Source organism: Scyliorhinus torazame, chromosome 8, assembly GCF_047496885.1.
Source record: "Scyliorhinus torazame isolate Kashiwa2021f chromosome 8, sScyTor2.1, whole genome shotgun sequence".
Taxonomy (NCBI): domain Eukaryota; kingdom Metazoa; phylum Chordata; class Chondrichthyes; order Carcharhiniformes; family Scyliorhinidae; genus Scyliorhinus; species Scyliorhinus torazame.
Window position 1 is genome coordinate 62,818,795 of NC_092714.1, and position 26,129 is coordinate 62,844,923.

Consider the following 26,129-nt stretch of genomic DNA (forward strand, 5'->3'; position numbering starts at 1 on the left):
GGCGTACTGCGGGTTCGCGTGTAGGAGGTAGACCCTTTCGACCAAAGGGTTCAACTTATGGGTCCGCACATGCTTCTGAAGGAGGATGGGTCCAGGAACAGTCAGCCAGGTTGGGAGCGAGACCCCGGAGGTGGACATCCTGGGGAAGGCAAAGAGACGTTCCTGGGGGGTTTTGTTAGTCGCTGTGCAGAGGAGCGATCTGATGGAGTGGAGCGCGTCGGGGAGGACCTCCTGCCAGCGGGAGACCGGGAGATTTTTAGACCGCAGGGCCAGCAGGACGGCCTTCCAGACCGTCCCATTCTCCCTCTCCACCTGCCCGTTTCCCCGGGGGTTGTAGCTGGTCGTCCTGCTCGAGGCAATGTCCTTGCTGAGCAGGAACTGACGCAGCTCATCACTCATCAAGGAGGATCCCCGATCGCTGTGGACGTAGGTGGAGAAACCGAGCAGAGTGAAGATACTGGGGAGGGCTTTAATGACTGTGGCAGAAGTCATATCGGGGCATGGGATAGCGAAAGGGAACCGGGAGTACTCATCGACCACGTTCAGAAAGTACGTGTTGCGGTCGGTGGAGGGGAGGGGCCCTTTGAAGTCCATGCTGAGGTGTTCAAAGGGGCGGGAGGCCTTCACCAGGTGCGCTCGATCTGGCCGGTAGAAGTGCGGCTTGCACTCTGCGCAGACCTGGCAGCCTCTGATGACAGTCCTGACCTCCTCAATGGAGGAGGGCAGGTTGCGGGCCTTGATGGAATGGAAGAACCGGGTGGCAATGGCAGTCGCGGAGAGCCCGGAGTCGGTCCACTTGTACGCTGGCACATGTACCGCGGGATAGGGCGTCAGGGGGCTCGTTGAGCTTCCCGGGGCGATACAAAATCTCGTAATTATAGGTGGAGAGCTCGATCCTCCACCTTAAGATCTTATCATTTTTGATCTTGTCCCGCTGTGTATTATGAACATGAAGGCTCCCGACCGTTGGTCAGTGGGGAGAGTGAACCTCCTGCCGGCCAGGTAATGCCTCCAGTGCCGCACAGCTTCCACAATGGCTTGGGCCTCCTTTTCGACAGAGGAGTGCCGAATTTCGGAGGCATGGAGGGTGCGGGAAAAGAAGGCCACGGGCCTGCCCGCCAGGTTGAGATACATCGCTCTCGACCTGGAAGGGGAGGGACTCATCGACCGCGTGCATCGTGGCCTTGGCGATGTCTGCCTTGATGCGGTTGAAGGCCTGGTGGGCCTCAGCCGCCAGGGGAAAAACTGTGGACTGAATGAGTGGGCGGGCCTTGTCCGCATTGTGCAGGACCCATTGGGCATAGTAGAAGAAAAACCCCAGGCATAGTTTCTGTGCCTTGGGGCAGTGGGGGAGGGGGAGTTCCATGAGGGGGCGCATGCGGTTGGAGTCGGGCCCTAGAACTCCATTTTCCACGACATAGCCAAGGATGGTTAAGCGGTTGTTGCGGAACACAAATTTGTCCTTATTGTACGTGAGATTAAGGAGCTTGGCGGTCTGGAGAAATTTTAGGAGGTTAGCGTTGTGGTCCTGCTGATCGTGGCCGCAGATGGTGACGTTGTCTAGGTACGGGAAGGTGGCCCGCAGTCCGTACCGGTCAACCATTCGGTCCATCTCATGTTGGAAGACCGAGACCCCATTAGTGACGCCGAAGGGAACCCTAAGGAAGTGACAGAGGTGGCCACATCTGCTTTGAACGCAGTGTATTGGCGGTCCTCCGGGCGGATGGGGAGCTGGTGGTAGGCGGACTTCAGGTCCACTGTGGAAAAAACCCGATACTGTGCAATCTGATTGACCGTGTCAGATATGCGTGGGAGGGGGTAAGCGTCCTGCTGCGTGTACCGATTGATGGTCCGACTGCAGTCAATGACCATCCTGTGCTTCTCCCCAGTCTTTACTACTACCACTTGGGCTCTCCAGGGGCTGTTGCTGGCCTCAATGATGCCTTCCCGCAGGAGCCGTTGGACCTCCGACCTGATGAAGGTCCTGTCCTGGGCACTGTACCGTCTGCTCCTGGTGGCGACAAGTTTGCAATCCAGGCCAAGTAACAGGGCAGCGCAGAGGTGGGGAGGACGTAGAGCCGGAAGTTGATAAACTCTACGCCTTGGACGGTGAGGGTCGCGATGCAGTACCCCCGGATTTCCACGGAATGGGATCCGAAGGCCAGGGAGATTTTCTGGGTAACTGGGTGTACCGCGAGGGAGCAGCGCCTTACCGTCGTGGGGTGGATGAAGCTCTCTATGCTCCCGGAGTCAAAAAGGCAGGACTTCTTGTGCCCATCGATTTTCACCGCTGTCGTTGCGGTCGCGAGGTTGTGGGGCCGGGACTGGTCCAGGGTGATCAAGGCGATCTGCGGCAGATGCTGGGAGGCCCCGGGCTGGTCAGCGGTGGTGGGGGTAGTGGCAGGTGATGAACGGCCAGATGAGTTTCCAGACGAGCAGGGGTCCTGAGGCCCCATCCAAAATGGTGCCGAAGATGGCGGCGCCCACGGGGCACACATGGTGGGTGGCATTAAAGATGGCGGTGCCCAGGGGCCGCATATGGCCTGCGGGGAAGAAGATGGTGGCGCCTGTGGGCCACATGTGGCTTGCGAGGTGGAAAATGGCGGTGCCCCTGGGTCGCACGTTGGGGGTGTAGGAATGCTGGGCCTAGAAACAGCGGCAACTGACCAGGCCTGGCACACAGAAACAAAGTGTCCCTTCTTTCCGCATCCATTGCAGGTTGCGCTCTGCGCCGGGCAGCGCTGCCGGGGGTGTTTGTTCTGCCCGCAAAAATAGCATTTGGGCATCCCAGGGTTGGCTGGCCGCCGCGCGGAGCAGGCTTGCGGTGAGCTGGAGTCGGTAGCTGATGGGGTCCAAGATGCCCATGAGTGTGCCATGCGGTCTGGGGCGTACGACTGGACGTTACAGGAGGCCACTGTTAACGAGTTTGCAAGCTGCCTGGTTCCCGCAAGATCAAGCATACCCCCTTCCAATAGGCGCAGACCTCATGCCCGTAACGAAGGCATCTCGGATTAAAAGTTCTGTGTGCTGGACTGGCGAAACTGCCTGGCAGTCAGAGTTCCACCCAGGATGTGCAGGGCATGCCAGAAATCGTCTAGGGACTCACCTGGGAGTTGCTGTCTCGTGGACAGGAGGTGCCTGGGGTAGAGTTGATTGACTGGCCGAAGGTAATGTCCCTTCAGGAGCTCCATCGCTTCGGAGTAAGTGGGTGCATCCCGGATGAGAAGAAAAATGTCAGGGAATAAAGGACTTGGAGCTTCTGTGTGTCCGAGGGTTCCTCAGCTGATGTTTGAAGGTAGCTTTCGAAGCAGGCTAGCCAGTGGTCAAAGGCAGAGGTAGCATTGGCTGCTTGAGGGCTCAGCTGCAGGCGATCAGGCTTAATGCGAAGATCCATTGTTTTTAAATCTTTGCTCAATAAATTGATGCACTATCAATTACTACAAAGATGAGAGTAGTGGAATAATCGAGGCTTTATTGAGCAAAGATGTTGTGCCTCCTGTAGCTGCGAACAGAATGGCTGCAGCACCGGCGAGCACACACATTTATATGCCGCATACTGGGCGGAGCCAGCAGTCTTACCGTAATACATATAATACAGCTAGTGGTGACTACCACACTTACTTATAGATACCACCTCAAGCATAAGATAATCTCATTCGCAACTATCTGTTAAACAGTTTCAAATGATTCGAGAACCTGCAAGAAACTGAATAATACCCTATAAATCAATATCTCAGTACTGGATTCAATATTTCTACCTTTAAAAAAATCCATAGTAAGAGTCACCAAAGTCGTAACTGCTATGAGATGTTAAGTGGAAGCTGTTACGACTACTGAACAGCAGTGACCTCACCAATGTGGTCAGCAGAGGTTGAGCACCATTAAAAATGGAACTGCTACAGTCAATGATCAGCAAGATACAATGCTAAATGGCCTCCAACCAAAGCAACCATCTCACGCTCACCTTCAACTACTGTGCCAATAATACCACTGAATTCCGATAATTGTGTAGCAATCTGAATGTAATTATTAGAGCCATCATATTATTATCATTATTAGATATTAAGAATTGGTACATATAATTTAATGGAGATAGTAACCTATCTTGTGTAATAAGGCTGCATTAGCATCCATTCTGCAACTCAAAAGAATGAGCACTTGACTCCCAACCTGTACAGGATCTCATCTCCTGGGATCACTGAGGGCCATTTTAACTTCGGATAATAGTATAGAATGGGTGCGATCAAATTAAAATGGCCCCATTGTTATTTAGACTCGCTTGCCTTTTTGATACCTACAGGGAGTATAGTGTAGAAACAAGGCTTCCAGGTAGGAATTCAATAAACAGTTACAACAGCTGCCATTGCACCACATCCATGAAATATCTGAAAATTCAGGCATGAAATAAAATCATTCAACCCAGCAATTCGTGGAGTGGGCAGATAGGTGGCAGATGAAGTTCAATACGGATAAATCTGAGGTAATGCATTTTAGTAGGAAGAACAAGGAGAGGCAATATAAAATAAGGGGTAAAGTTCGAAAAGGGATGCAGGAGCAGAGGAACCTGAGCAGAGATCATTGAAGGAGACAGGACAGCTGGAGGCAGCAGTTAAGAAAGCATATGGTATCCTTGGCCTTATTAATAGGGGCATAGAGTGCAAGGGCAAGGAAGTCATGCTGAACTTATACAAGACACTAGTTAGACCTCAGCTGGAATTTTGTGTATAGTTCTGGAAGGATGTGAATGCATTGGAGAGAGCCCAGAAGACGTTTGCAAGAACGGTTCTTGGGATGAGAAACTTCAGTTATGAGGATAGATTGGAGAAGTTGGGACTATTCTCCTTGGAGAGAAGAAGGCTAAGAGGAGATTTGAAAAAGGTGTTCAAAATTGTGAGGGGGCTGGACAGGATAGATAGGGAGAAACTGTTCACACTTGTAAAAGGATCAAGAATAAGAGGACATAGGGTTCAAAAGAAGCAAATGCGAATGGTTCAGGTCTGGAATATTCTGCTTGTAAGTGTGGTGGAGGCAGGCTCATTGGAGGCATTCAAAAGGGCAGTAGAGAAATGTTTGAATAGCAACAATGTGCAGGGGTACGGGGAAAAGATACTCAGGGGAATGATACGAAGTCATGATGCTCGTTTGGAGAGCCAGTGCAGACACAAATGAGCCAAATGGCCTCCTTCTGCACTGTAATAATTCTGTGATGACTACTTTGGCCTCAAAGACCTTTCCTGATTATTTATTTCACAACCATTCTGCTCTATAATCAGAAAGAAACATAGCATTGCAACTATATATTTTTTAAAGAACAGAATAGATGAGATAAAGGTTCAAAAATCACTGTTGCTGCTAAAACTAATAAAATCGCAAAGTCAGGCTGTTGATATTAATGCAAAAATGCTCTAATCGGTTATGTTTTTACATGTTGAACAGAAAGGATGAACTTTAATTTGACTAAAAAGCTCCAAGCTGTTAAAACATGGTATTCACGAGGAGATGGCTGTTTGTGTGTAGCTGAAATGTAGTCTCCTTCACAAATACATACATACACATGCTGTATTACACAGAAACACTTGTTTCACACAATGTACATATACTCAGAATCTTGTTCATCATCACTAAATGCACTGACCTGTGGAATGTAAAACAAACCCAGCAGATTGGCTACAGCAGTTGAGATTCCAGATCCCGTTGCCCCCACAACTGCTATGGTTGATGGGATGTAATCAGAGCAGTTACAGAACTCGTCCAAGTTCAGTGAGTCTATTTTATTCTGGGCTACAAAACTTAGTGTTGCTTCCAGACCTTTGGACACTGTATTGCATGTATCAAATATCCTGTATCCGAGGGTGATATTCGGCAGAAATTTCATGCTGTTGTTGATCTCTTCAATCGCAAATATCATTGCCTGCAACCAACGGAATCCTCTAAAGTTGTACCTGTTAATGATAATTTAAACTTGTTTATTATATCCTCATCCACCTTTTTAGCCAGTTATGCTCATTGTTGCATTTCTGCTGTTCAATCTGTAACTGAGTTGGATACAAGGAAACGTGCCTCAGTCAACACTCCGCCATTGCAAAAATAAGCAGCGGCATTGCTTTAATTTGGAATTGTTTACAATTTAATTACTAGCATTTTGATTTTAACGGAAAATAAGAAGGTTTGTATTTATATAGCGCCTTTCACAATATCAGGACATCCCAAAGTGCTTTACAGCCAATGAAGTATTGTTGTCCCTGTTGGAATGTAGGGAACACAGCAGCCAATTTCTCTATTGCAAGGCCCCACAAAGGAGAACTCCCCTGATATTCTCCAAAATAGTGCCTTGAAATCTTTTAAATCGACTTGAAAGGGCAGATGGGACCTTGGTTTAACATTTGCTCCAAAACGTAGTACCTCTGATAGTGCAGCACTCTGGAGTGTTTACCTTAGCTATTCACTGCTTAAGCACCGTGACCGGAACCCACAAGGTCCTGCGTCAGAAGTGACCCGCTACCTTGACAAACAATTTCTATGTGCATATTTCCGTAATACAAAGTGCATTTGTACACTCACTGCCCAACTAAGGCTGCCATTTTTTAATACATTATGTTTAAGAATGGATAATCTTCTTCGAAATTATGATTGCAAAAAAGGGAACATTTAATAATAAATATAGTTTGTCAGCTGAAATATTTTGCTTGAAACTGAAAATTTTTACATTCCTTGTAACCATGAACAAAAATATTTCCTTTTTTCCTCACACTCCATTATCTGCAGCAGACGGTAATAGCTGTTGCAAGGAATCCCCACCACCGCTAAAAGGAATTAACTGCTGTCACCGTCCACGCCTCCTCTTAACTCGGAGGTATCACTTGCAGAAAACACATTCACCATTTGAATGGATAGTGAATGGGTTTCAAATGTTTTAATATAAACGAGAGGGAAGTTCAGGACAGGCTCAAAAGGATTTCAGCAGACAAATCCATGGAGGTTTCTTCCAGCATGATGAGAGAGACTAAAGAGATCAGTCAGACACCGCCAACCATTAGGAGAGAGCCATTTAACACCAAGGAGGCACCGGTGGATTGGAAATGGGCAAATGTGTTATTCAAACTGGAAGGAGGAAACACACACAGGTAGCAGCTACTTAAACAGCATCTTCCAAGCCAGCAACCTCTGCACAAGCAGCAGCTACAAGGGAACACCACCACCTGCAAGTTCCACTCCAAGCCACTCACTATCCTGACTTGGAAATATAATTCTGGCCCTTCGGTCGCTGGATCAAATCCTGGAACTCCCTCCCTAACAGCACTGTGAGAGTACCTGCACCACATATGGACTTCAGCAATTCAAGAAAGCAGCTCACCACGGCTTTCTCAAGGGCATGTGTGGACAACACAGGCTGGCCTCGCCAGTGACGCTCACATTCCATGAAATAAATTTATTTTTAAACTACAGACCAACAGTCTAGTTTCTGCTGTTGAAAAGGTCGAATCAATTATCAGAAATAAGCATTTAGGATTATCTATACAGTAATAACTTGGTAAGCAGTCACTAATGTCGACTTTGATGGGAAGATCTTGCCCTTCCAGTCTTCTCAACTTTTTTGAGGAAGGGACATACCAAGTGGACTGCGGAATGTTTTACAACTCTAAAAGCCATTTCACAAAGTCCCACCTGAAGAATTGTTTGTCCAATACAGAGCTGTGGGGACTTGTGGGAAGCCCTAGGAATGGAAAAGAAACTGAACGGAGGTTGGAAAACAATTCATGAGAGGATTTATGACTGGGTGAGGAGAAGCATTGATTGGGAACCCACCAGGGGTCAATGTTCGGACGACGACTGTCACTGATTCACATAATTGACCTAACTCAGAAGCTTGGAATCATGAAATTAGCTGATGGGACCAAACAAGAATGGCAATGATAATGGAGGAAGGTAGCACAGAAATGATGCCATGAGATGGATAATTTACACAGGGCAACTATTGTTTCTGCTCAAAATTAATTACCTAGATTCAAGAAATTATTGACTGATTTAATTTCGAAGGTGAAAAACGCCAGCTCTGATGTGGTGCCATTAACTCAAGGATGGGACTTCCATTCACCTGTTTGGCCTTGGCTGTAACTCTTGTATATTTTATATCTTGGAGCTATGCATAGATGATACAGCAGTTTCTATGGGTGGAATCTTCCGGTCCCGCCAGCAGGGGAAGTTTGGTGGGTGGGGAAATTAATTTGAAGTGAGGCCAAAAATGAGATTCCCGGCAGCAGGATGAGCTGTAAGAATTCTGTTCTCAGGACTTTAAAAGTGGGTTAAAGGTGGGTCAAGCTTCCCAACACATAATGTCGGGAAGTCATTTTTCATGCCTTAGCATGCCATGGAAGCTCATTAAAAGGCCTCCTCACTGGAATTAAGTTCCCCGTCCCGTGAGAAATTAGAAAGTTCACTTTTACAACAGTGAGCTTGACTTCTCACAATTTGAGGTGCGTAGATGATACTTTGGCCTTCTTGACTAATATTGGGTGCCAGTAGGACAAGCTGCTGTAAAACTGAACATGGGAGGCAGACAAAGGGTGGTTGGGGACAGCATGGAGCGGAGACTGGACACAGGAGACAGGCTGGAATTGGGGGACCATGTCTGGGGAAGGAAGAGAATGTCTGGGGAAGGAAGAGAATGTCTGGTGAAGGAAGAGAATGTCCGGTGAAGGAAAAGAGTGTCCATGGAATGAACGGAGGCATTGAGGGAACGTGAGGGTGCAGCGATGTGGGATGGAGGGAAGGGAGTTTCATTGTTGGGGGTCCTGTGTCTGGGTGGGAGAGGGAGGTTTATGGGCAAAGATAGTTTGATATTAATGGTGCTGGAGAGTGTGGTTGGTGCTGTTGCCGATGGGGTCTTCAGGGTTGAACTGAGGGAGACAGCAAAGGAAACAGTCCCAGCTGCAGGAGGGATTGGGATACGGTTGGGTGGCAGGGTGATAGACCAGGGTGATAATCAGGTAGCTGAAGGTTTGATAGGGGGTGTCACACACACGGACTCCACAAGTGACTTGAATAACAGGAGGGGTCAAATTGAGAGAACATAGAACATTACAGCGCAGTACAGGCCCTTCGGCCCTCGATGTTGCGCCGACCTATGAAACGAATCTAAAGCCCAAAGTGTTCACCTACCTCCAAATCTAACACCTGTCCTGGTTCATTACCCAGTACCAAATCCAATGTGGCCTCTCCTCTTGTTAGTCTATCTACATACTATGTCAGGCAACCCTCCTGCACACATTGGACAAAAACGGACACATCTAAAGTACTCGAACTATAGCGTTTCCAGTCAATATTTGGAAAGTTAAAGTCACCCATAACAACTACCCTGTTACTTTCGCTCCTATCCAGAATCATCTTTGCAATCCTTTCCTCTACATCTCTGGAACTTTTCGGAGGCCTATAGAAAACTCCCAACAGGGTGACCTCTCCTTTCCTGTTTTGAAACTTCAGCCTATACTACCTCAGTAGACGAGTCCTCATCAAACGCCCTTTCTGCCGCCGTAATGCTGTCCTTGGCTAACAATGCCACCCCTCCCCCTCTTTTACCACCTTCCCTGAGCTTACTGAAATATCTATACCCCGGAACCTGCAACAACCATTCCTGTCCCTGCTCTATCCATGTCCGCGAAATGGCCACAACATCTAAGTCCCAGGTACCAACCCATGCTGCAAGTTCACCCACCTTATTCCCGTTGCTCCTGGCGTTGAAGTAGACACACTTTAAACCACCTTCCTGCCTGCCGGTACACGCCTGCAACCTTGAAACCTTATTCATGACCTCACTACTCTCAACCTCCTGTATACTGGAGCTACAATTCAGGTTCCCAACCCCCTGCTGAGTTAGTTTAAACCCTCCCGAAGAGCATTAGCAAATTTCCCCCCCAGGATATTGGTACCCCTCTGGTCCAGGTGTAGACCATCCCGTTTGTAGATGTCCCACCTACCCCAGAATGAGGTGAACATGAGGATGGTAACCGGTGTAGGCTCTGAGGGAGCGGGAAGGCATGTAGAGGTAAATAGTAATAGGGTTCAGGGTGATGGAGTGGCGAAAAATGGTGACATTAGGTGGGGAAGGGTGATCGGGGAGGGAAGTTGATGAGTCACAGGGAAGGGGAGAAGATAGTGGAGCAAGTATGAAAACTAACACACACCATTTTTCCAGTAATAACAATACAACACAGTCAATTTAAAACTCTGATTCCTTGAAGTGGGAGAAGGATCTTTTTGTTGGTGGAGTTCAAGGTCAGCACAGTTGGCTGACTAAATGGACACCCAAATAATTATGAGGCAACTGGATGATAAGCATCTCAGTCATGTTCTCCTCTCTGTGGTGATACCCACATGGCAGCTGGTTTAGTCCTGACTTAGGGTCTCATAATACCGAGATTGCGGCAAGGCCTGGAGCTACCGTTCATTCTGCACGATTTACCATCTGCTGCTATCAGAGGCTAAAATGAAGGGAGGGAGGTGGATCCCTCCAAGGGGCAAGGTTTCTGGACAGTAGCCAACTTTCGACTCCATCTTCACGTGTGAATAGTCATGGCTGACAAGGTTAGTCTTTCTGTGCTGCCAAGGTAATGGTCTCTCTATAGAATCTTGAGGATGGTGGCGGAAAACTGACATGTGTCAGAGGGTGAGTTCTTGAACATGGCTCTCGTTACTCTGGTCAAAGAACAATGTGTCCATGTGCAGTTATGTATGAATGGGAGGAACACCTATCTCTGGTCCTCCAGGATGTCCTTCACTTGGAAAGGGTAGAGTAGAGATGCCTCAGGGCAGCACGGTGGCGCAGTGGGTTAGCCCTGCTGCCTCACGGTGCCGAGGTCCCAGGTTCGATCCCGGCTCTGGGTCACTGTCCGTGTGGAGTTTGCACATTCTCCCCGTGTTTGCGTGGGTTTCGCCCCCCAAAAGATGTGCAGGCTAGGTGGATTGGCCACGTTAAATTGTCCCTTAATTGGAAAAAATGAATTGGGTACTCTAAATTTTTTTTTTTAAAGAGTAGAGATGCCTCGTCTAGATGGAAGTCAGGTAGAGGGATTAGCAATAGCTCAGTGACCCTGAGATGGAGGCAAGCCGTAAGGAATTTGCTCAGTTTATTCACAGGGCCACTGAATCCTAGGTGATACAGGCTCCAGGTATCCCTGCCCTTTATATTGGCTTTCAGCAAGATGAGGTGGAGGAGAGTCTGTCGCAGGTTGGCACAGGGCAAAGAAGGAGCAAGGGCCTGAGCAAAAATGGGCAGCAAGGCCTTGAGAATGCTTGCAACCAGGCGTCACTGCAATGGGTGCATCGCAGGAGGTTCAGCTAACTAAATGAGCAAAAGGCATTGCCGGAGATCCCTTTCGAACGCCTCATCACCAGAACTTTCAAACAAGCACCAAGACCTAGCTTGGCTGGTGGTGAGAAGGGCCCTACCTGTCAGATTCTTCATGCACACCCGAAGGCTCTGCGCCAATGAACGCTGCCCTCGGAGTGGCTGTGGGGGAAATGAGACGGTCCCACACTTCCTTGTGGAATGTGCCTTTGCAAAGAAGGTCTGGAGAGAGATGCAGTGGTATTTGTCAAGGTTCATCCCGAACAGCTCTGTGACACAGGACTCTGTGCTCTACGGACTGTTTCCAGGGACACACACCGAGACGAATATCAACTGCTGCTGGAAGGTTATCAACTCGATGAAAGACGCTCTTTGGTCTGCCCGAAACTTGCTGATCCTCCAGTGCAAAGAATTGTCCTTGACCGAGTGTTGCAGACTGGCACATTCCAAGGTCCAGGACTACGTGCTGAGGGATGCACTCAAGTTTGGGGCAGCTGCCGCCAAGGCGCAATGGGGAAAGACCACTGTGTAAGGTCTTTCCAGCAAATGTACACCGAGGGGCGGGTAACAGTGACCCCCTCGGTCTGGGCCACCAACACTCCAATGTATAAAACAAACGTGACAATGTAAATATTTAAGAAAGAATTGAAACTTAAAGAGTGACATGTGTATAATATTATCAAAATTGAATGGAAGAAAGTCAAGGCAATGTGTAACTCTGACGGAAATGTACAGTCAAGACAATTCGAAATGTCCTGTAATGCTTATGATAAATTTTATGAATAAAGTATATTTTTTTGAATAAAAAATAAATTTAAAAAATAGGCGAGGTGGAGTGGTGGGGCACTCTTGGGATGAAAGTCATGGGATGCCTAGCTGGCGCTCCTGTTAGGAAAATAAATGTAGTTTTAAGGGATTTATATTTGTATTGGTAAACATTCGAAATAAAGGACACGTTTTAATTTAAAAGAAATCCATGTCCGGATTTGGCCGCACTTATAGAATCATAGGATCATAGAATCCCTACAGCTTAGAAGGAGGCCATTCAGCCCTGTTGAATCTGCAGTAGTAGGACTCATAGACGATAGTAGAAATCACCGAACAAGATATATTACAATACAATTCCAAATACTCCTCCACTCCCCTAAGGGTTTCCTTCCCCGACCTGCACCCAGGCTGGGGGTTTTATGCAGCTTGAACTGTCTTTGTTTAGGAGAAGACCCCCCCCCCCCCCCCCCCCCCACACACACACACACACACACACACACACACACTTAAAGGGGAAGTCTCGTCCCTTTAAAGGGGAGGTTCATATTCCAGGGAGTTCATGGGAAACCTTATGGTCCTGATCCCGGGATCTCCATTGGCGTTGTAACAAGCCCATTGAATCTGCACCAACCCTTGGAAAGAGAATCCCACCTAGGGTGGCACTGCCAGGGTGGCAGGCTGGCAGTGCCAATGTGCCTGGGTGCCAGAGAGAGTGCCAGGGTGCCGCCCTGCCCTGCCCTATTCTCAACTACCAAGGGGTCTCTAATGACCTGGGAGGCTCCCCCCCACCCAGTGCCATTAGGACTGGTCCAAGTCTGTGGAAACCAGTGCTAAATGGCACCCTGGCGAGGTCGCCCAGGCGTGGCCATTAGGTCCCTGGCACAGTGGCAATCCTGCAAAAGCATATTTAAATAACCCTAATGACATCTTGCAGGACTCCGTAAAATCTCACGAGGCGTTTCAAGCATCGCAAATCTTGCGAAAGGCCTCGTGCGAGATTTAACGGCCATGTCCTGACACCAAGCCGTGCGCGATGAGGTTGTTAAATCACGCCCAATGTCTAGTTTTATGTGGGTTTAATTTAATATTTCTATGCCTGGGAGGGTAAAACTTACAGTTCGATTCATGTTAGACAAAGCTCTTTGTATGTGTGGGGGTTGGTTCAGTTCCAACGGTGTCTCTTTTGTGCTTAGAGAGGGTTACAGAGTGAAAAGTAAATAAAAGTAAGTTGGTGCTTAGCAACAGGAGACCACTTTCCAGAGGAAATGGCTTTCCTTTGTTCTTAGTTTTAAATGGAAGCCAGAGCAGTTGGAGACAGGACTGTGGGGAGTGAACAGCTCTCAACTCTGCCAGGGGAAGCTGGACAGGACAAGGGAGTTGCAAAGATGTTGGCCTCCTAAGGAACAAGATGCAGTCCAGAATACCAGGAAATTGGGTCAGGAGAATGTTCAAGACACTTGAAGTTAAGAAAATAGAGACCATGGTATTGTTCAGAAGAATTCAAAGAAGAGTAAACAAAATGTTCTAAGTTAAAGAGACAATTGTAGTAACTTGAGTGGGACAGCAGATTTTAGAGGTTGATGAAACATTTGATGTCATTTTAATAGTCTGGAATTTCAGAGTTGAAACAATTGTGAACAGCTTTACAGCCGTCAAGACAAAGAAATCCTAAAGGGATTGGTGTAAAATGATAGACTGGATTGGATTTGCTGTTAATAATAATAATCTTTATAAGTGTCACAAGTAGGCTTACATTAACACGGCAATGAAGTTACTGTGAAAATCCCCATGTCGCCACAGTCCGGCGCCTGTTTGGGTACACTGAGGGAGAATTCAGAATGTCCAATTCACCTAACAAGCCCGTCTTTCGGGACTTGTGGGAGGAAACTGGAGCACCTGGAGGAAACCCACGCAGACACAGGGAGAACATGCAGACTCTGCACAGACAGTGACCCAACCCAGAATCGAACCCGGCTCCCTGGCTCTGTGAAGCAACAGTAAAAGTGGAGCGAAGCCTTGTTGGAAAGTGTCATTTGGAAAACCTGGTCTGGATTTCAGAATGCAAACCGTTAAGGGAAAGCATAATTATGAGAGAAGATTTTAACGTGTGTTTTTGGGAGTGGAGTTTGGAAGCCCTCACGTGACAATCACCTGAAGGGATTCTGAGGAGACATCCACAAACATTCACTCGGGGTTCAGAGTGAAGAATGTATTTCCCCACAGTCAGCTTGTGTGCTTAAAAGGGACTTTGTGTTAGTAAGACCATTACTTGTAATCTGTGTTAATCCTAAAACCAGCGTGTAAATTGTTAAACTAAAGGGGGAGTAGAGGCATGTTGATTCATAATCCAACTTTTCATGTTTAATGAATGTTTTTTTCTTGTTATTAGAACTAATTAGCGGTTCTGTGACTCTGTTCCTCCACCTTTTATTTAAAAAAGTAGAACTTCATGGGCTGACGGGATTCCCTGTCCCGCTGCGCCAGTTTTCTGGTGCGGCGCACCCCCGTCGGCAGCAGGATTCTCCATCCCGCCAGCCGGCCAATGGGGTTTCCCATTGTGGGCAGTCTCACGCTGTGGTGTGGGTGCACTGCCAGCGCAAAGGAGAATCCCGCCAGCTGAGAATCCAGCCCACCTGTCCTTTGAGCCAGGGTTCCATTCTGGGATCTTCCTGTCCAGTTCTAATATCAACTGGGGTCATAACACTCCTACTCCCTGTGGGTGCCTGGAGAGAGATTGAGGAGCTTCACCCCCCTCTTGCCTAGCCACTGCTGTACCGCGTCCATGGCTAGAACGACGGAATGCAGTCCTCTGCATATATCCGGCAGCCACTGTGCATTCTGCTGAGACTGGGCTCCAAGGCAGCCACCACTCTTTCCATGGAGGCAGCCAATCGCTCGCATGACAAAGCCAAGACATCAGACAGAATGTGGATGGATTCCTCCAGCCGGCCCGGTCTTCACATGGCCTCTGACAATCCTGCGTGATGTTCCCCTGCCTGTCTTTGCCTTCCAAGGTGTCTCTTAAGGCTGGGTCCAAAGACTCGTCACCCAAATAGGGCAGAGCTGGGACCTGGTCTCCAGCAGGTCCTCCAGTCTCAGAGACCTCGGCTATCACTTCCTCCACCAGCTGTGGATCTGTGTCAGTGACGTGCTCACCAGATTGTTACTCAACCTACTCTAGGGTGTGTATCTGCTGAGGTGAGTGTATCTGCACTGGTGGAGGGTGTCCGCCATGACGGTGCATCCTCTAAGGCTTCTGAAGCATCCTCCTCAGAGGTGGGGTTGGCACAGAGCTGTTACTGGTCTGGGTTGATGACCTCCCCTTTCCTTGCTGGTACCTGGAATAAAGAAAAAAAAGATTTAGTGAATGCCTAAGCAGGCTCTTTGATTAAATTAATGTCTCACTCTGTGGACGCAGCGGACAGCTACAGACTGGAATCATCCTCACTGGCTTCCTGGGGAGCCCTATTTCGCTTTAAGCATAGACACAGTTGTGCTACTCCCCAACTATCTCTCCAGCCTGCTCCTCATATGGGGTGAGGACCAAATGTCCAGAATTCAGCCCCCAATCTCGGAGTGCTACCATTTGTTGTGGGTGTTCTTCTCCTGCAGGAAGACAGAAGGAATGATTGTCATCCTAATGGTTGCATGAGCAGTTCAGGAGTGTGATGCCAATGGCAGCTGCTGTGCTCTGCCCAGTAAGTGATTAAGAAGCAGATTGTCCTGCAACTGATACATGTTTGAGAGCATGCAGTGGCTGGCACACAGTCAGTGTCAAGGTCCCACCTGCTGCTGAACACTATAACACTTCTGTGTGGCATCCTTTTATTTAAGGGGCAATGTAGCGTGGCCAATCCACCTACCCTGCACATCTTTTAGGGTTGTGAGGGTGCGACCCATGTAGACATGGGGAGAATGTGCAAACTCCACACAGACAGATCGAACCCGGGCCCTCGACGTCATGAGGCTGCAGTGCTAATCGCTGCATCACTGTGCCACCCCCTGTGTGATATCCTTGAGCACTCACAAACTTAGACTGCCTGATTCCCTTATTCAGATTGCAGTGAGTAGATGGTGTCACTTACCCTGGTGGAACACAGGAGATCATTCATCCTCTTGTGACACTGCTGGGCATTTCGGTGCTGGGCCGCACGGGCACTAACCTTCACTGCAACCTCCGCCAGGCCGTTGTGGTCAGATTGGTGAACCTCCTGCGATCATACCAGGAAACACCACGGATGTCATGGAGAGACGAAGAACTTAATTTATGAGAGTTTAAAAAAATGTTTTCTCCATGCTTGCAGCCCTCGCTTCCTGCAAATTATACAGCTTGTTTACTTTTCTCATGTGTCTTGAAAGCCGTCCTGGAGAATGTTTACCCGAAGATCCGAGGCTGAATGACCTTGACTGCCGAATTGGTCCCCAACTGGAAGGGAACGCTCCTGTCTGGCGATTGTTGCGCAGTGTCTGTTCATCCGTTGTCGTAGCGTCTGTATGGTCTCGCCGATTGACAACTAGGCCAAAGTTATTTACCTCATACGCTGTAGGAATGGATGTCCTGAGGTGTGGTACATCAGCGAGAACATCGGGGAATAACCTTTGGGCAGCACGGTAGCACAAGTGGATAGCACTGTGGCTTCACACGCCAGGGTCCCAGGTTCGATTCCCCTCTGGGTCACTGTCTGTGCGGAGTCTGCACGTTCTCCCCGTGTCTGCGTGGGTTTCCTCCGGGTGCTCCGGTTTCCTCCCATAGTCCAAAGATGTGCAGGTTAGGTGGATTGGCCATAATAAATTGCCCTTAGTGTCCAAAAGGTTTGGAGGGGTTATTGGGTTACGGGGATAGGTGGAAGTGAGGGCTTAATGTGGGTCGGTGCAGATTCGATGGGCCAAATGACCTCCTTCTGCACTGTATATTCTAAATTGTCCTGCAACTTATTAAAACAGGGCAGCATGGTAGCACAAGTGGATAGCACTGTGGCTTCACAGCACCAGGGTCCCAGGTTCGATTCCCCGCTGGGTCACTGTCTGTGCGGAGTCTGCACGTTCTCCCCGTGTCTGCGTGGGTTTCCTCCGGGTGCTCCGGTTTCCTCCTACAGTCCAAAGATGTGCAGGTTAGGTGAATTGGCCATGAAAAATTGCCCTTAGTGACTAAAAAGATTATTGGATTACGGGGATAGGGTGGAAGTGAGGGCTTAAGTGAGTCGGTGCAGAATGGCCTCCTTCTGCACTGCATGTTCTATGTTCTAATGCCTGGAGAGATGGACCAGGGGTTCGTAGGTCGGCCCACGTTGTGGAAGAATGTTACACAGGTGTCATACTAGTTGTTGTAATGTTTCACAAGTGTCCAACAATGCTCCACTCTCCCGATGGTGCCACCTCACTCTCCCCACCAGCCCGCCACCCCTCCTCCCAGTGCCCCCCCAGTGTTCCTCGACGTGCTTCACCTTCTTTGCTCTATCGCTACGTCTAGGTGTGTCCCCAGGGTGCACATCAGAGGTGGAAGCAGCCAGCTGCCACCCTCTCCCATGTGCTGACTGCGAGACGCGACGTCGCGAGAGGGGCGGAACTCGGGGGCGGGTGCTGGTGGCCACCATCCGCATTTCATGGGACAGATCCGGCTTGGCACCCAGCGCCTCCATCTGATGTACTTCAGAGACTGTGTGGTGCTCACCGGAATGTGACCCAGATGCCTGTCCACTAACGTTGCCCACCGAGGTGTGTGTCTCTGTGCTGGTGGAGGATGGGGATGATTGGATTGGTTTATTATCAAATATACCAAGGTACAGTGAAAAGTATTGTTCTGCTTACAGCTCAAACAGATCATTCCATTCATGAAAAGAAAATACATAATAGGGCAAACATAAAATACACAATGTAAATACATAGACACATGCATCGGGTGAAGCATAGAGGAATGTAGTACTACTCAGTAGAGAAGCTGCGACACGTCGATTGTGGCATGCTCGGAGCTTTCCTCCGAGGTGGTCTCATGGGAGTCTGGATAGGGTGGCCAACTCGGATGGGCCGGCGCGGTCGGCTGGAGGACCTGCAGGAGAATGGATATGTGGTCAGTGGGAGGGATGGGACAATAACAACTCACGTTTGACAGATCCTCCGGGTGGGGGCCGGTGGATCTTCACCTCTGCGGCTTGCGTCAACCTTCGCATTGGTGACCGCTCTGTCCTCAGCCACCCCCATAACCTCCAGGGTTCGTTCCTCGAAGGTCATGAGAACGCCTATGCCTGGCACCCCTCCGCTAGTCTGGGCCTTCACCCAGCGATTGAGGGATAACTTCGCCTGCGGAGACAGAGGGCTTCGCTAACCACACACGTGGTTCACAGTGGTTGCGGGGGCGGGTGGTGAAGGAAGGGTTGCTGGGGTTGAAGGGAGGAAAAGGTGATGGGAGAGTTGGGGGGGGCTGCTCGCATGGGGGCGGAAAGGTCTCAAGGGGGCGGTGTGGTGTCAACTCACCCGGGATGTCTGGTGTAGGTCATTGACCTTCTTGCGGCGCAGGAGTCTCCCTAGGTCTGCGTCTCCAAACCTTGGGGCCGGATGTCTTGCCGACATGGCTGAGAGCTGGCTGGGGTTGGCTGTGCAAGTGCTGCTCGACTTTGTTCGCGGGGGCGGGGGTGTGGGGAGGGGGGGGTGGCGGCGGTTGGCGAGTGTGGTTCTGGCGAATCGGCTGACAAGCCTTCATTTGCGCCGTGAAGCCTGTGGGGCCTCATTAAGTGGACCAATTAACGTTGTGTTGCATTGCCGGCCTCGCCAGGCCGAGTGCCGGGAAGCTCGCAGCTCGCTACCGGACTCAGAAATCTTTCTGGAGAATTGCGCCCGCACATAATCAAACACAGAACAACTAAACACTACAAGACCAAGGCTTTACCATTCCATTAAGGCAGGAAAGGCTGGTCTGGCTGAAAATGGTACAGACCTACGGGCGGGATTTTCTGGCCATTCCAGTGAGCAGAATCTTCCAGGCCCGCCGACGGCAACACCCCACTGCATGTTCCCTGGCGGCAGAAGATGTAAACAACGGGAAAGCCTGTTGACAGCGGCAGGACTGGAAGATCCGACTGCCGGCCAATGGCAGGATGTCTCCACCGCTGCAATTAAGTCACAGAGGAAGGCAGAAAGTCCCGGCCTAAGTTTATCCAATGCTATTCTCTTGCTGGTGGACTATACCACCCATTTGTTCATTTTAAAATTCAGATGTGAACAATGGTGATGCTATCCACCAGCTAGAGAATTGCATTAAAGAAACTTAGAGCCTGTATTATTCTCAACCAGGCCAGCCTATGCTGCCTCAATGGAATAGTAAAGGCCCTTGGAATTCACAGCTCCAGGGTCCCAGGTTCGATTCCCGGCTTGGGTCACTGTCTGTGTGGAGACTGCACGTTCTTCCCGTGTCTGCGTGGGTTTCCTCCGGGTGCTCCGGTTTCCTCCCACAGTCCAAAGATGTGCAGGTTAGGTGGATTGGCCATGCTAAATTGCCCTTAGTGTTGCGTGGGGTTACTGGGTTATGGGGATAGGGTGGAGGTGTGGGCTTGGGTAGGGTGCTCTTTCAAAGAGCCGGTGCAGACTCGATGGGCCGAATGGCCTCCTTCTGCACTGTAAATTCTATGAAATTCTATGAAATTGGTTCAGTGTCATAAGAAGGTCAAACAAGTGGATGATTATCCATCCCATGAGTTAATTACATGCCATTAGCCGTGAGGTTTTTCATATTTGTAATTCACACTGTAATTAAGTGTGCCAATAATATTCTGAATCTAGGTCATTTGGATCAAAAACAGTCAGTGCCACAGCACTCATAGTTGTGGTGTACTCCATTCACTGCTCATCTTCCTCATCCAGTGTCACTCCCATAACTAGTATCCTCTGTCCTCTGCTTCCTCTCTTTTAGCTAGCTCATTATCCATCTCTAAGTTTTATACAATATCTCAGCTGCATTAAGCTGTTTAATAATCTTTCATGAAGAACCTTGTCACAGTGTCCACTTGGGATGTCACTCCATCAAAAAAGTCAAACCAACACATCAGGCAGAATCTGCTCCTTCTGAAAATGAATGCTATTTTCATTAATCGTAGGAAACTCATTGAACACGTAATATCACAGTTCACTACTGTTAATTTAGAGTAAATCGGAGCAGTGCAATAACATTCCAGTAAATTACAGCACTGATAAAAAATACACTTACTAAGTCCCAGTGTAGCTCTCTGGGAACTCAGAATAATTCAATATAACACAATGCCACCTCAACAATACTCAGTATAATTCATTGAGAATTTAGTTAATTAGAGTGTAATGAACTTGAGAACTCAAGAAGTCATACTAAAGCTCACTGAAAGTGCATTGACACATATACCAACTTCAAGAACTCAGTATCTCAATAACCTAAGTCGAGATCAGTGAAGACAATTAAATCAATTAATTTTAGTGCAATTCAATCAGCTTTAAGTGGCGTTGAATGTAATTCAATGACTTGCATTGTATTTTGGTGCCAATTAACAGTGCAATTCAAGACATCATGATGATTCCGGGAGAAATCAACTCAGTCACCTCGACTGTACTGTGGGTAGCCAAAGAACTGGTTGCACCTGAACTTGGGGAGCACCAATATCCTGGGTGGGTGGTTTGCTAGTGCTGTTCGGGAGGGTTTAAACTAAAGTGGCAGGGGGTGGGAACCAGAACAGCAGGCCAGTAAGCGTAGAGACTGGGGGAAAAAGTGAGACTGAGATAAACACAAGTGCAGAGTAAGAGCAGGCAGAGGGAAGCTGCAGGGCTCAGCAGGACTGTAGGTCTGGAGTGAGTTTGCTTCAATGCAAGAGGAATAAAAGATAAAACAGATGAACTGAGAGTTTGGATTACTGCATGGAACTATGATGTAATTGCAATTATGGAGACATGGTTGAAGGAGATACTGAGCTGGTAGCTTAATATTCCGGGATATCATTGTTTTAGACGGGACAGAAGAGGAAACAAAAGAGGTGGGGGAGTTGCATGCTGTTTAGGGAGCAGATCATAGCTGTTGTTGAGGGAGGACACTTGGAGGGATCTTGCAGTAAGGCATTATGGGTGGAGCTCAATAATAAGACGGGTGAAATCACAATGTCGGGAGTGTACTATAGACCTCCCAACAGCCCGCAGGAGTCAGAGGAGCAGTTGTGTAGTCAGATACTGAAAGTTATGAATAATGCAGGGTAGTTCTGATGGGTGATTTTAACTTCCCCCATATTGACTGGGAATCCTTACATACAGGGGCTCGGATGGAGAGCAATTTGTTAGATGTGTCCAGGAGGGCTTTTTGATACAGTATGTTAACAATCCAACCAGGGAGAACGCTATACTAGACTTGGTATTGGGGAATGAGCCAGACCAGGTGACTGATATTTCAGTCGGGGAGAATTTTGGGCTTAGCGACCATAATTCCATAAGATTTGGGGTACTCATGGATAAAGACAAGAGTGACCAGTGGGTGATGTGTTTAATTGGGCGAGCTTCAATTACATCGAAATTAAAAAGGAACTTGGGGAATGTGGATTGGGAGCGGCTATTTGAGGGCAAATCCATGTCTGAAATGTGGGAGGCTTTTAAAAACCAGTTGATTGGAGTGCAGGACAGGCATGTCCCTGCAAAAATGAAGGATAGAAATGGCAGGATTCGGGAACAATGGATGACAAGGGAACTTGTAAGCTTAGTCAAAAGGAAAAAGGAAGCATACGATATGTGTGGGCACCTAAAATCAAACTAAGCCTTTGAGGAGTACAGTGAAAGTAGGAAAGAACTAAAACATGGAATTAGGAGGGCTAAAAGGGACCATGAAATGTCTTTAGCAAACATGGTCAAGGAGAAGCCCAAGGCTTTTTACACATATATTGGCAGCAAGAGGGTAGAAAGAGATAGCGTAGGCCCACTCAAGGGCAATGGAGGGAAGTTATGCATGGAATCACAGGATGTGGGTGAAATCCTTAATGAGTACCTTGTATCGGTATTCACCAGGGAGAGGGACATGATGGATGTTGAGGTAAGTGTGATGATATGCATAAGCAATCATGTAAATAGTAATGTGTATGACCCCCAACCAGCAGGTGGCAGTAAAGAACAACCACCTGACACTTACCTCAGGAAGTCTGGAGATAGTCGTTGTAGTGGATTGACATATTTGTAGTAGCTCTTAAATAATTTATAATAGTTAGTAGTTTTTGATAATTCTCTCATGTTTATCTAACCCAAGTAATTATTTAACAATAAACATTTAACGAGTCAAGAACTAGACGTTCTCTAGTGCATGATTCCTACGGCCAAGCACTAGAACGAAACTGTCAGGGAAAGGTGTGTGAACTCTCATGAGAAGGTTAATATATCAAAGGAGGAAGTGTTGAGTATCCTAAATTGCATTAAGGTAGACAAGTCCCCGGGGCTGGATGGGATCTATCCCAGGTTACTGCGTGAGGCAAGGGGGGAAATAGCTGGTGCCTTAACAGATATCTTGAAAATGAAATGAAATGAAATGAAAATGAAATGAAATGAATGAAAGTGAAAATCGCTTATTGTCACAAGTAGGCTTCAAATGAAGTTACTGTGAAAAGCCCCTAGTCGCCACATTCCGGCGCCTGTTCGGGGAGGCTGGTACGGGAATCAAACTGTGCTGTTAGTCTGCCTTGGTCTGCTTTAAAAGCCAGCGATTTAGCCCAGTGAGCTAAGCCAGCCCCTGACATATCTTCACATTCTCTTTGGCCATAGGCAAGGTTCTAGAGGACTGGAGAATAGCCAATGTCGTTCCCTTGTTTAAGAAAGGAAGCAGGGGTGATCCAACAAATTATAGACTGGTGAGCCCGACATCAAGGTGGGGGAAGCTTTTAGAAAAGAAACTGAGGGACAGGATATATGTTCATTTGGAGGAAAATGGACTAGTTAGTGATCGGCAGCATGGTTTTATATGGGGAAGATCATGTCTCACCAACTTCATTGAGTTTTTTGAAAGGTATAAAAGAAAATTATTGAGGGAAGGGCTGTGGATGTAGTTTAGATGGACTTTAGTAAGGCATTTAACAAAGTCTCATATGGCAGACTGGTACAAAAACTAAAATCACATGGGATTCAGGGTGGGCTGGCTGGGTGGATACAGAACTGGCTTTGTTATAGTTGAGTAGCAGTTGAAGGGTGTTTTTCAGAATTGAGATTTGTAGCTAGTGGTGTTCCGCAGGGATCAGTGCTGGGACTTTTGTTGTTTGTAGTATATATAAATGATCTGGAGGAAATGTGGGTGGTCTGATAAGTAATTTGCGGATGACACGAAGAGTGGTGGCTTCGAGGATTGTCAGAAGATACAGTAGGGTATAGATAGATTGGAGACTTGGGCACAGAAATGGCAGATGGAGTTTAATCCGGTCAAATGCGAGGTGATGCATTTTGGAGGATCAAATCTAGGTATGAATTATACTGCAAATGGCAGAACCCTTAGGAACATTAACATACAGAGGGATCTGGGTGTGCAGGTCCACAGTTCCCTAAAAGTGGCTACACAGGTGGCCTAGGTGATTAAGAAGGTATATGGCATGCTTGCCTTCATCAGCCAGGGCATTGAGTACAGGAGCTGGGAATTCATGTTGCAGCTATATAAAACCTTGGTTAAGCCGCATTTGGAGTGCTGCATGCAGCTCGGTTCACCACATTATCAGAGGGACGTAGAAGCTTTGGAGAGAATGCAAAGAAGGTTCACCAGGATGTTCACCAAGGATGGCACCGTAGCACAGTGGTTGCTTCACAGCTCCAGGGTCCCAGGTTCGATTCCCGGCTTGGGTCACTGTCTGTGCGGAATCTGCACTTCTCCCCGTATCTGCGTGGGTTTCCTTCGGGTGCTCCGGTTTCCTCCCACAAGTCCCGAAAGACGTGCTGTTAGGTGAATTGAACACTCTGAATTCTCCCTCAGTGTACCCAAACAGGTGCCATAGTGTGGCGACTAGGGGATTTTCACAGTAACCTCATTGCAGTGTTAATTTAAGCCTACTTGTGACACTAATAAAGATTATTATTATTATGTTGCCTGGTCTCGATGGTGTTGGCTGAGGAGAGGTTGAATAAACTGGGATTGTTTTCACTGGAAAGACGGAGGCTGAAGGGAGACCTGATAAAGGTCTACAAAATTATGAGAGGCATAGGCAGGGTGGATAAGCCGGAAGTGGCAGTTACAAGGGGGAACAGGTTCAAGGCGAGAGTTTAAGGGAGATGTGCGGGGTAAGTTTTTCACACAGAGTGTTGGGTGCCTGGAACACACTGCCAGAAGATGTGGTGAAAGCAGGCACATCAGCAACATTTAAGAGGCATCTGGATGGGTACATGAATTGGGAGGAAATAGAGTTATACAGATCGAGTAAGGGCAGAAGGTTTGTTTTTTTGTTAGGGCATCATGATCGGCACAGGCTTGGAGGGCTGAAGAGCCTGTTCCTGTGCTGTACTTTTCTTTGTTCTTTGTACCTCCAGTATTGTGTGATGTGTTAGGCAGGTAGGTTCGATGTGGACTGCACTCGATGCAGGGAAGCTAGAAACAGACGTCTAACACTGGGGAAGATCCAACACTGTTTTATTCAACGATAGAACTGATATACATATTCAGCTGTGGGTCGACACTATGCTGAACTGACTGGAGACCTTGTAGTAGCCTGACCAGACTTACTAGCTACCGCATGGTGTTTGCACTTGCTAGCTCGTGGACTCTGACTGTCTCAGTGGCTGGGTCCCGAGAGAGCGGGAAACCTAGTGCCCTCTGGCTTTATAGTAGTAGCGTCCTGTCTGGTGATTGGCTGCACTGTGTTGTGTGCTTACTGGTCATCCTGTGTGTCAATCACTGCCTGTCTGCATCTCATTATATACATGAGTGGATATTATGACATCTTCCCCCCCCCCTTTTTTTTTAGATAAATAAATACTAAGGTGTGCGTGCGTGTACATACCTGACTATATATATAAAAGGTGTCTAAATTGACGTATATACATAGGAAGGTGTCGCTACTGCAGATACATGGCAAACAAAACAATATTTACAGAGGTTAAATCGATGAAGTCACAAAATGTACAAAAGTTCAGTCTACAGATTCAGTCTTTGTGGTGGGCGACGAATTCTTGTCGATCGCTGCAGAGGTGGATCAGGAGCCGCCTGCACGTGGATAGACGGGATCGCTGCCAGCGCGGTGGTCGCATGGGCCGGCAGGATTGCTGGTAGATCGGTGGCCTCGTGGCAGGGTACGTCCGGAGGAAGCATCGTAGGCAACGGGGCACTTCGGTCAGGTAGTGGGCGTGGAACTCTTCGCAGTGCCCGTCTGTTGCGCCGTAGCAGTGAGCCATCGGCCATGCGGACAAGGAACGATCTTGAGGCCACTTGTTTGATCACAACAGTTGTGGCTGACCAGCCGCCCTCAGGCAACTGGACACGAACATGATCAGTTGGGGCCAGCTCGGGTAGATCCGTGGCAAGAGCATTGCATGTGGCCTTCTGTTGGGCCCGTGACTGCTGCATTTTCTGCAAGACCATGAGGTGGTCAAGGTCTGGAACATGGATGGCAGGAACTGTGGTCCTCCGAGTGCGATTCATGAGCATCTGCTCTGGAGACAACCCAGTAGACAGTGGGGTTGCCCTGTATGCCAGCATCGCCAGATTGAAGTCGGAGCCTGAGTCTGAAGCTTTGCACAGCAACCGCTTTACAATATGGACCCCTTTCTCGGCCTTCCCGTTTGACTGCGGGTAGTGGGGACTGGAGGTTACATGACGGAAGTTGTAGGACTGTGCAAAATCAAGCCATTCCTGGCTGTAAAAGCAAAGACCGTTGTCGCTCATTACCGTGAGCGGAATCCCATGCCTGGTGAACGTTTCTTTGCAGGCTTTGATTACCGCCTTCGACGTGAGGTCGGACAGTTTCACCACTTATGGGTAACTAGAGACGTAGTCGATCAGGAGTATGTAGTCACGCCCCTTGGAAAAGGTCTACACCTACTTTGGACCACGGAGAGGTCACGATCT

General features: G+C 48.2%; 1 protein-coding gene across 2 annotated transcripts in view; it reads right to left on the bottom strand.

The window, feature by feature from the left end:
- The window catches only part of casr (calcium-sensing receptor), a 212,351-nt gene that overhangs the window by 68,026 nt on the left and 118,196 nt on the right, over window positions 1–26,129 (bottom strand). For both annotated transcript variants that reach the window (XM_072513724.1, XM_072513723.1), the window contains one exon: window positions 5,636–5,942. In XM_072513724.1, coding sequence (XP_072369825.1) covers window positions 5,636–5,942 — 307 coding nt within the window. The remainder of the gene's footprint in view (window positions 1–5,635; window positions 5,943–26,129) is intronic.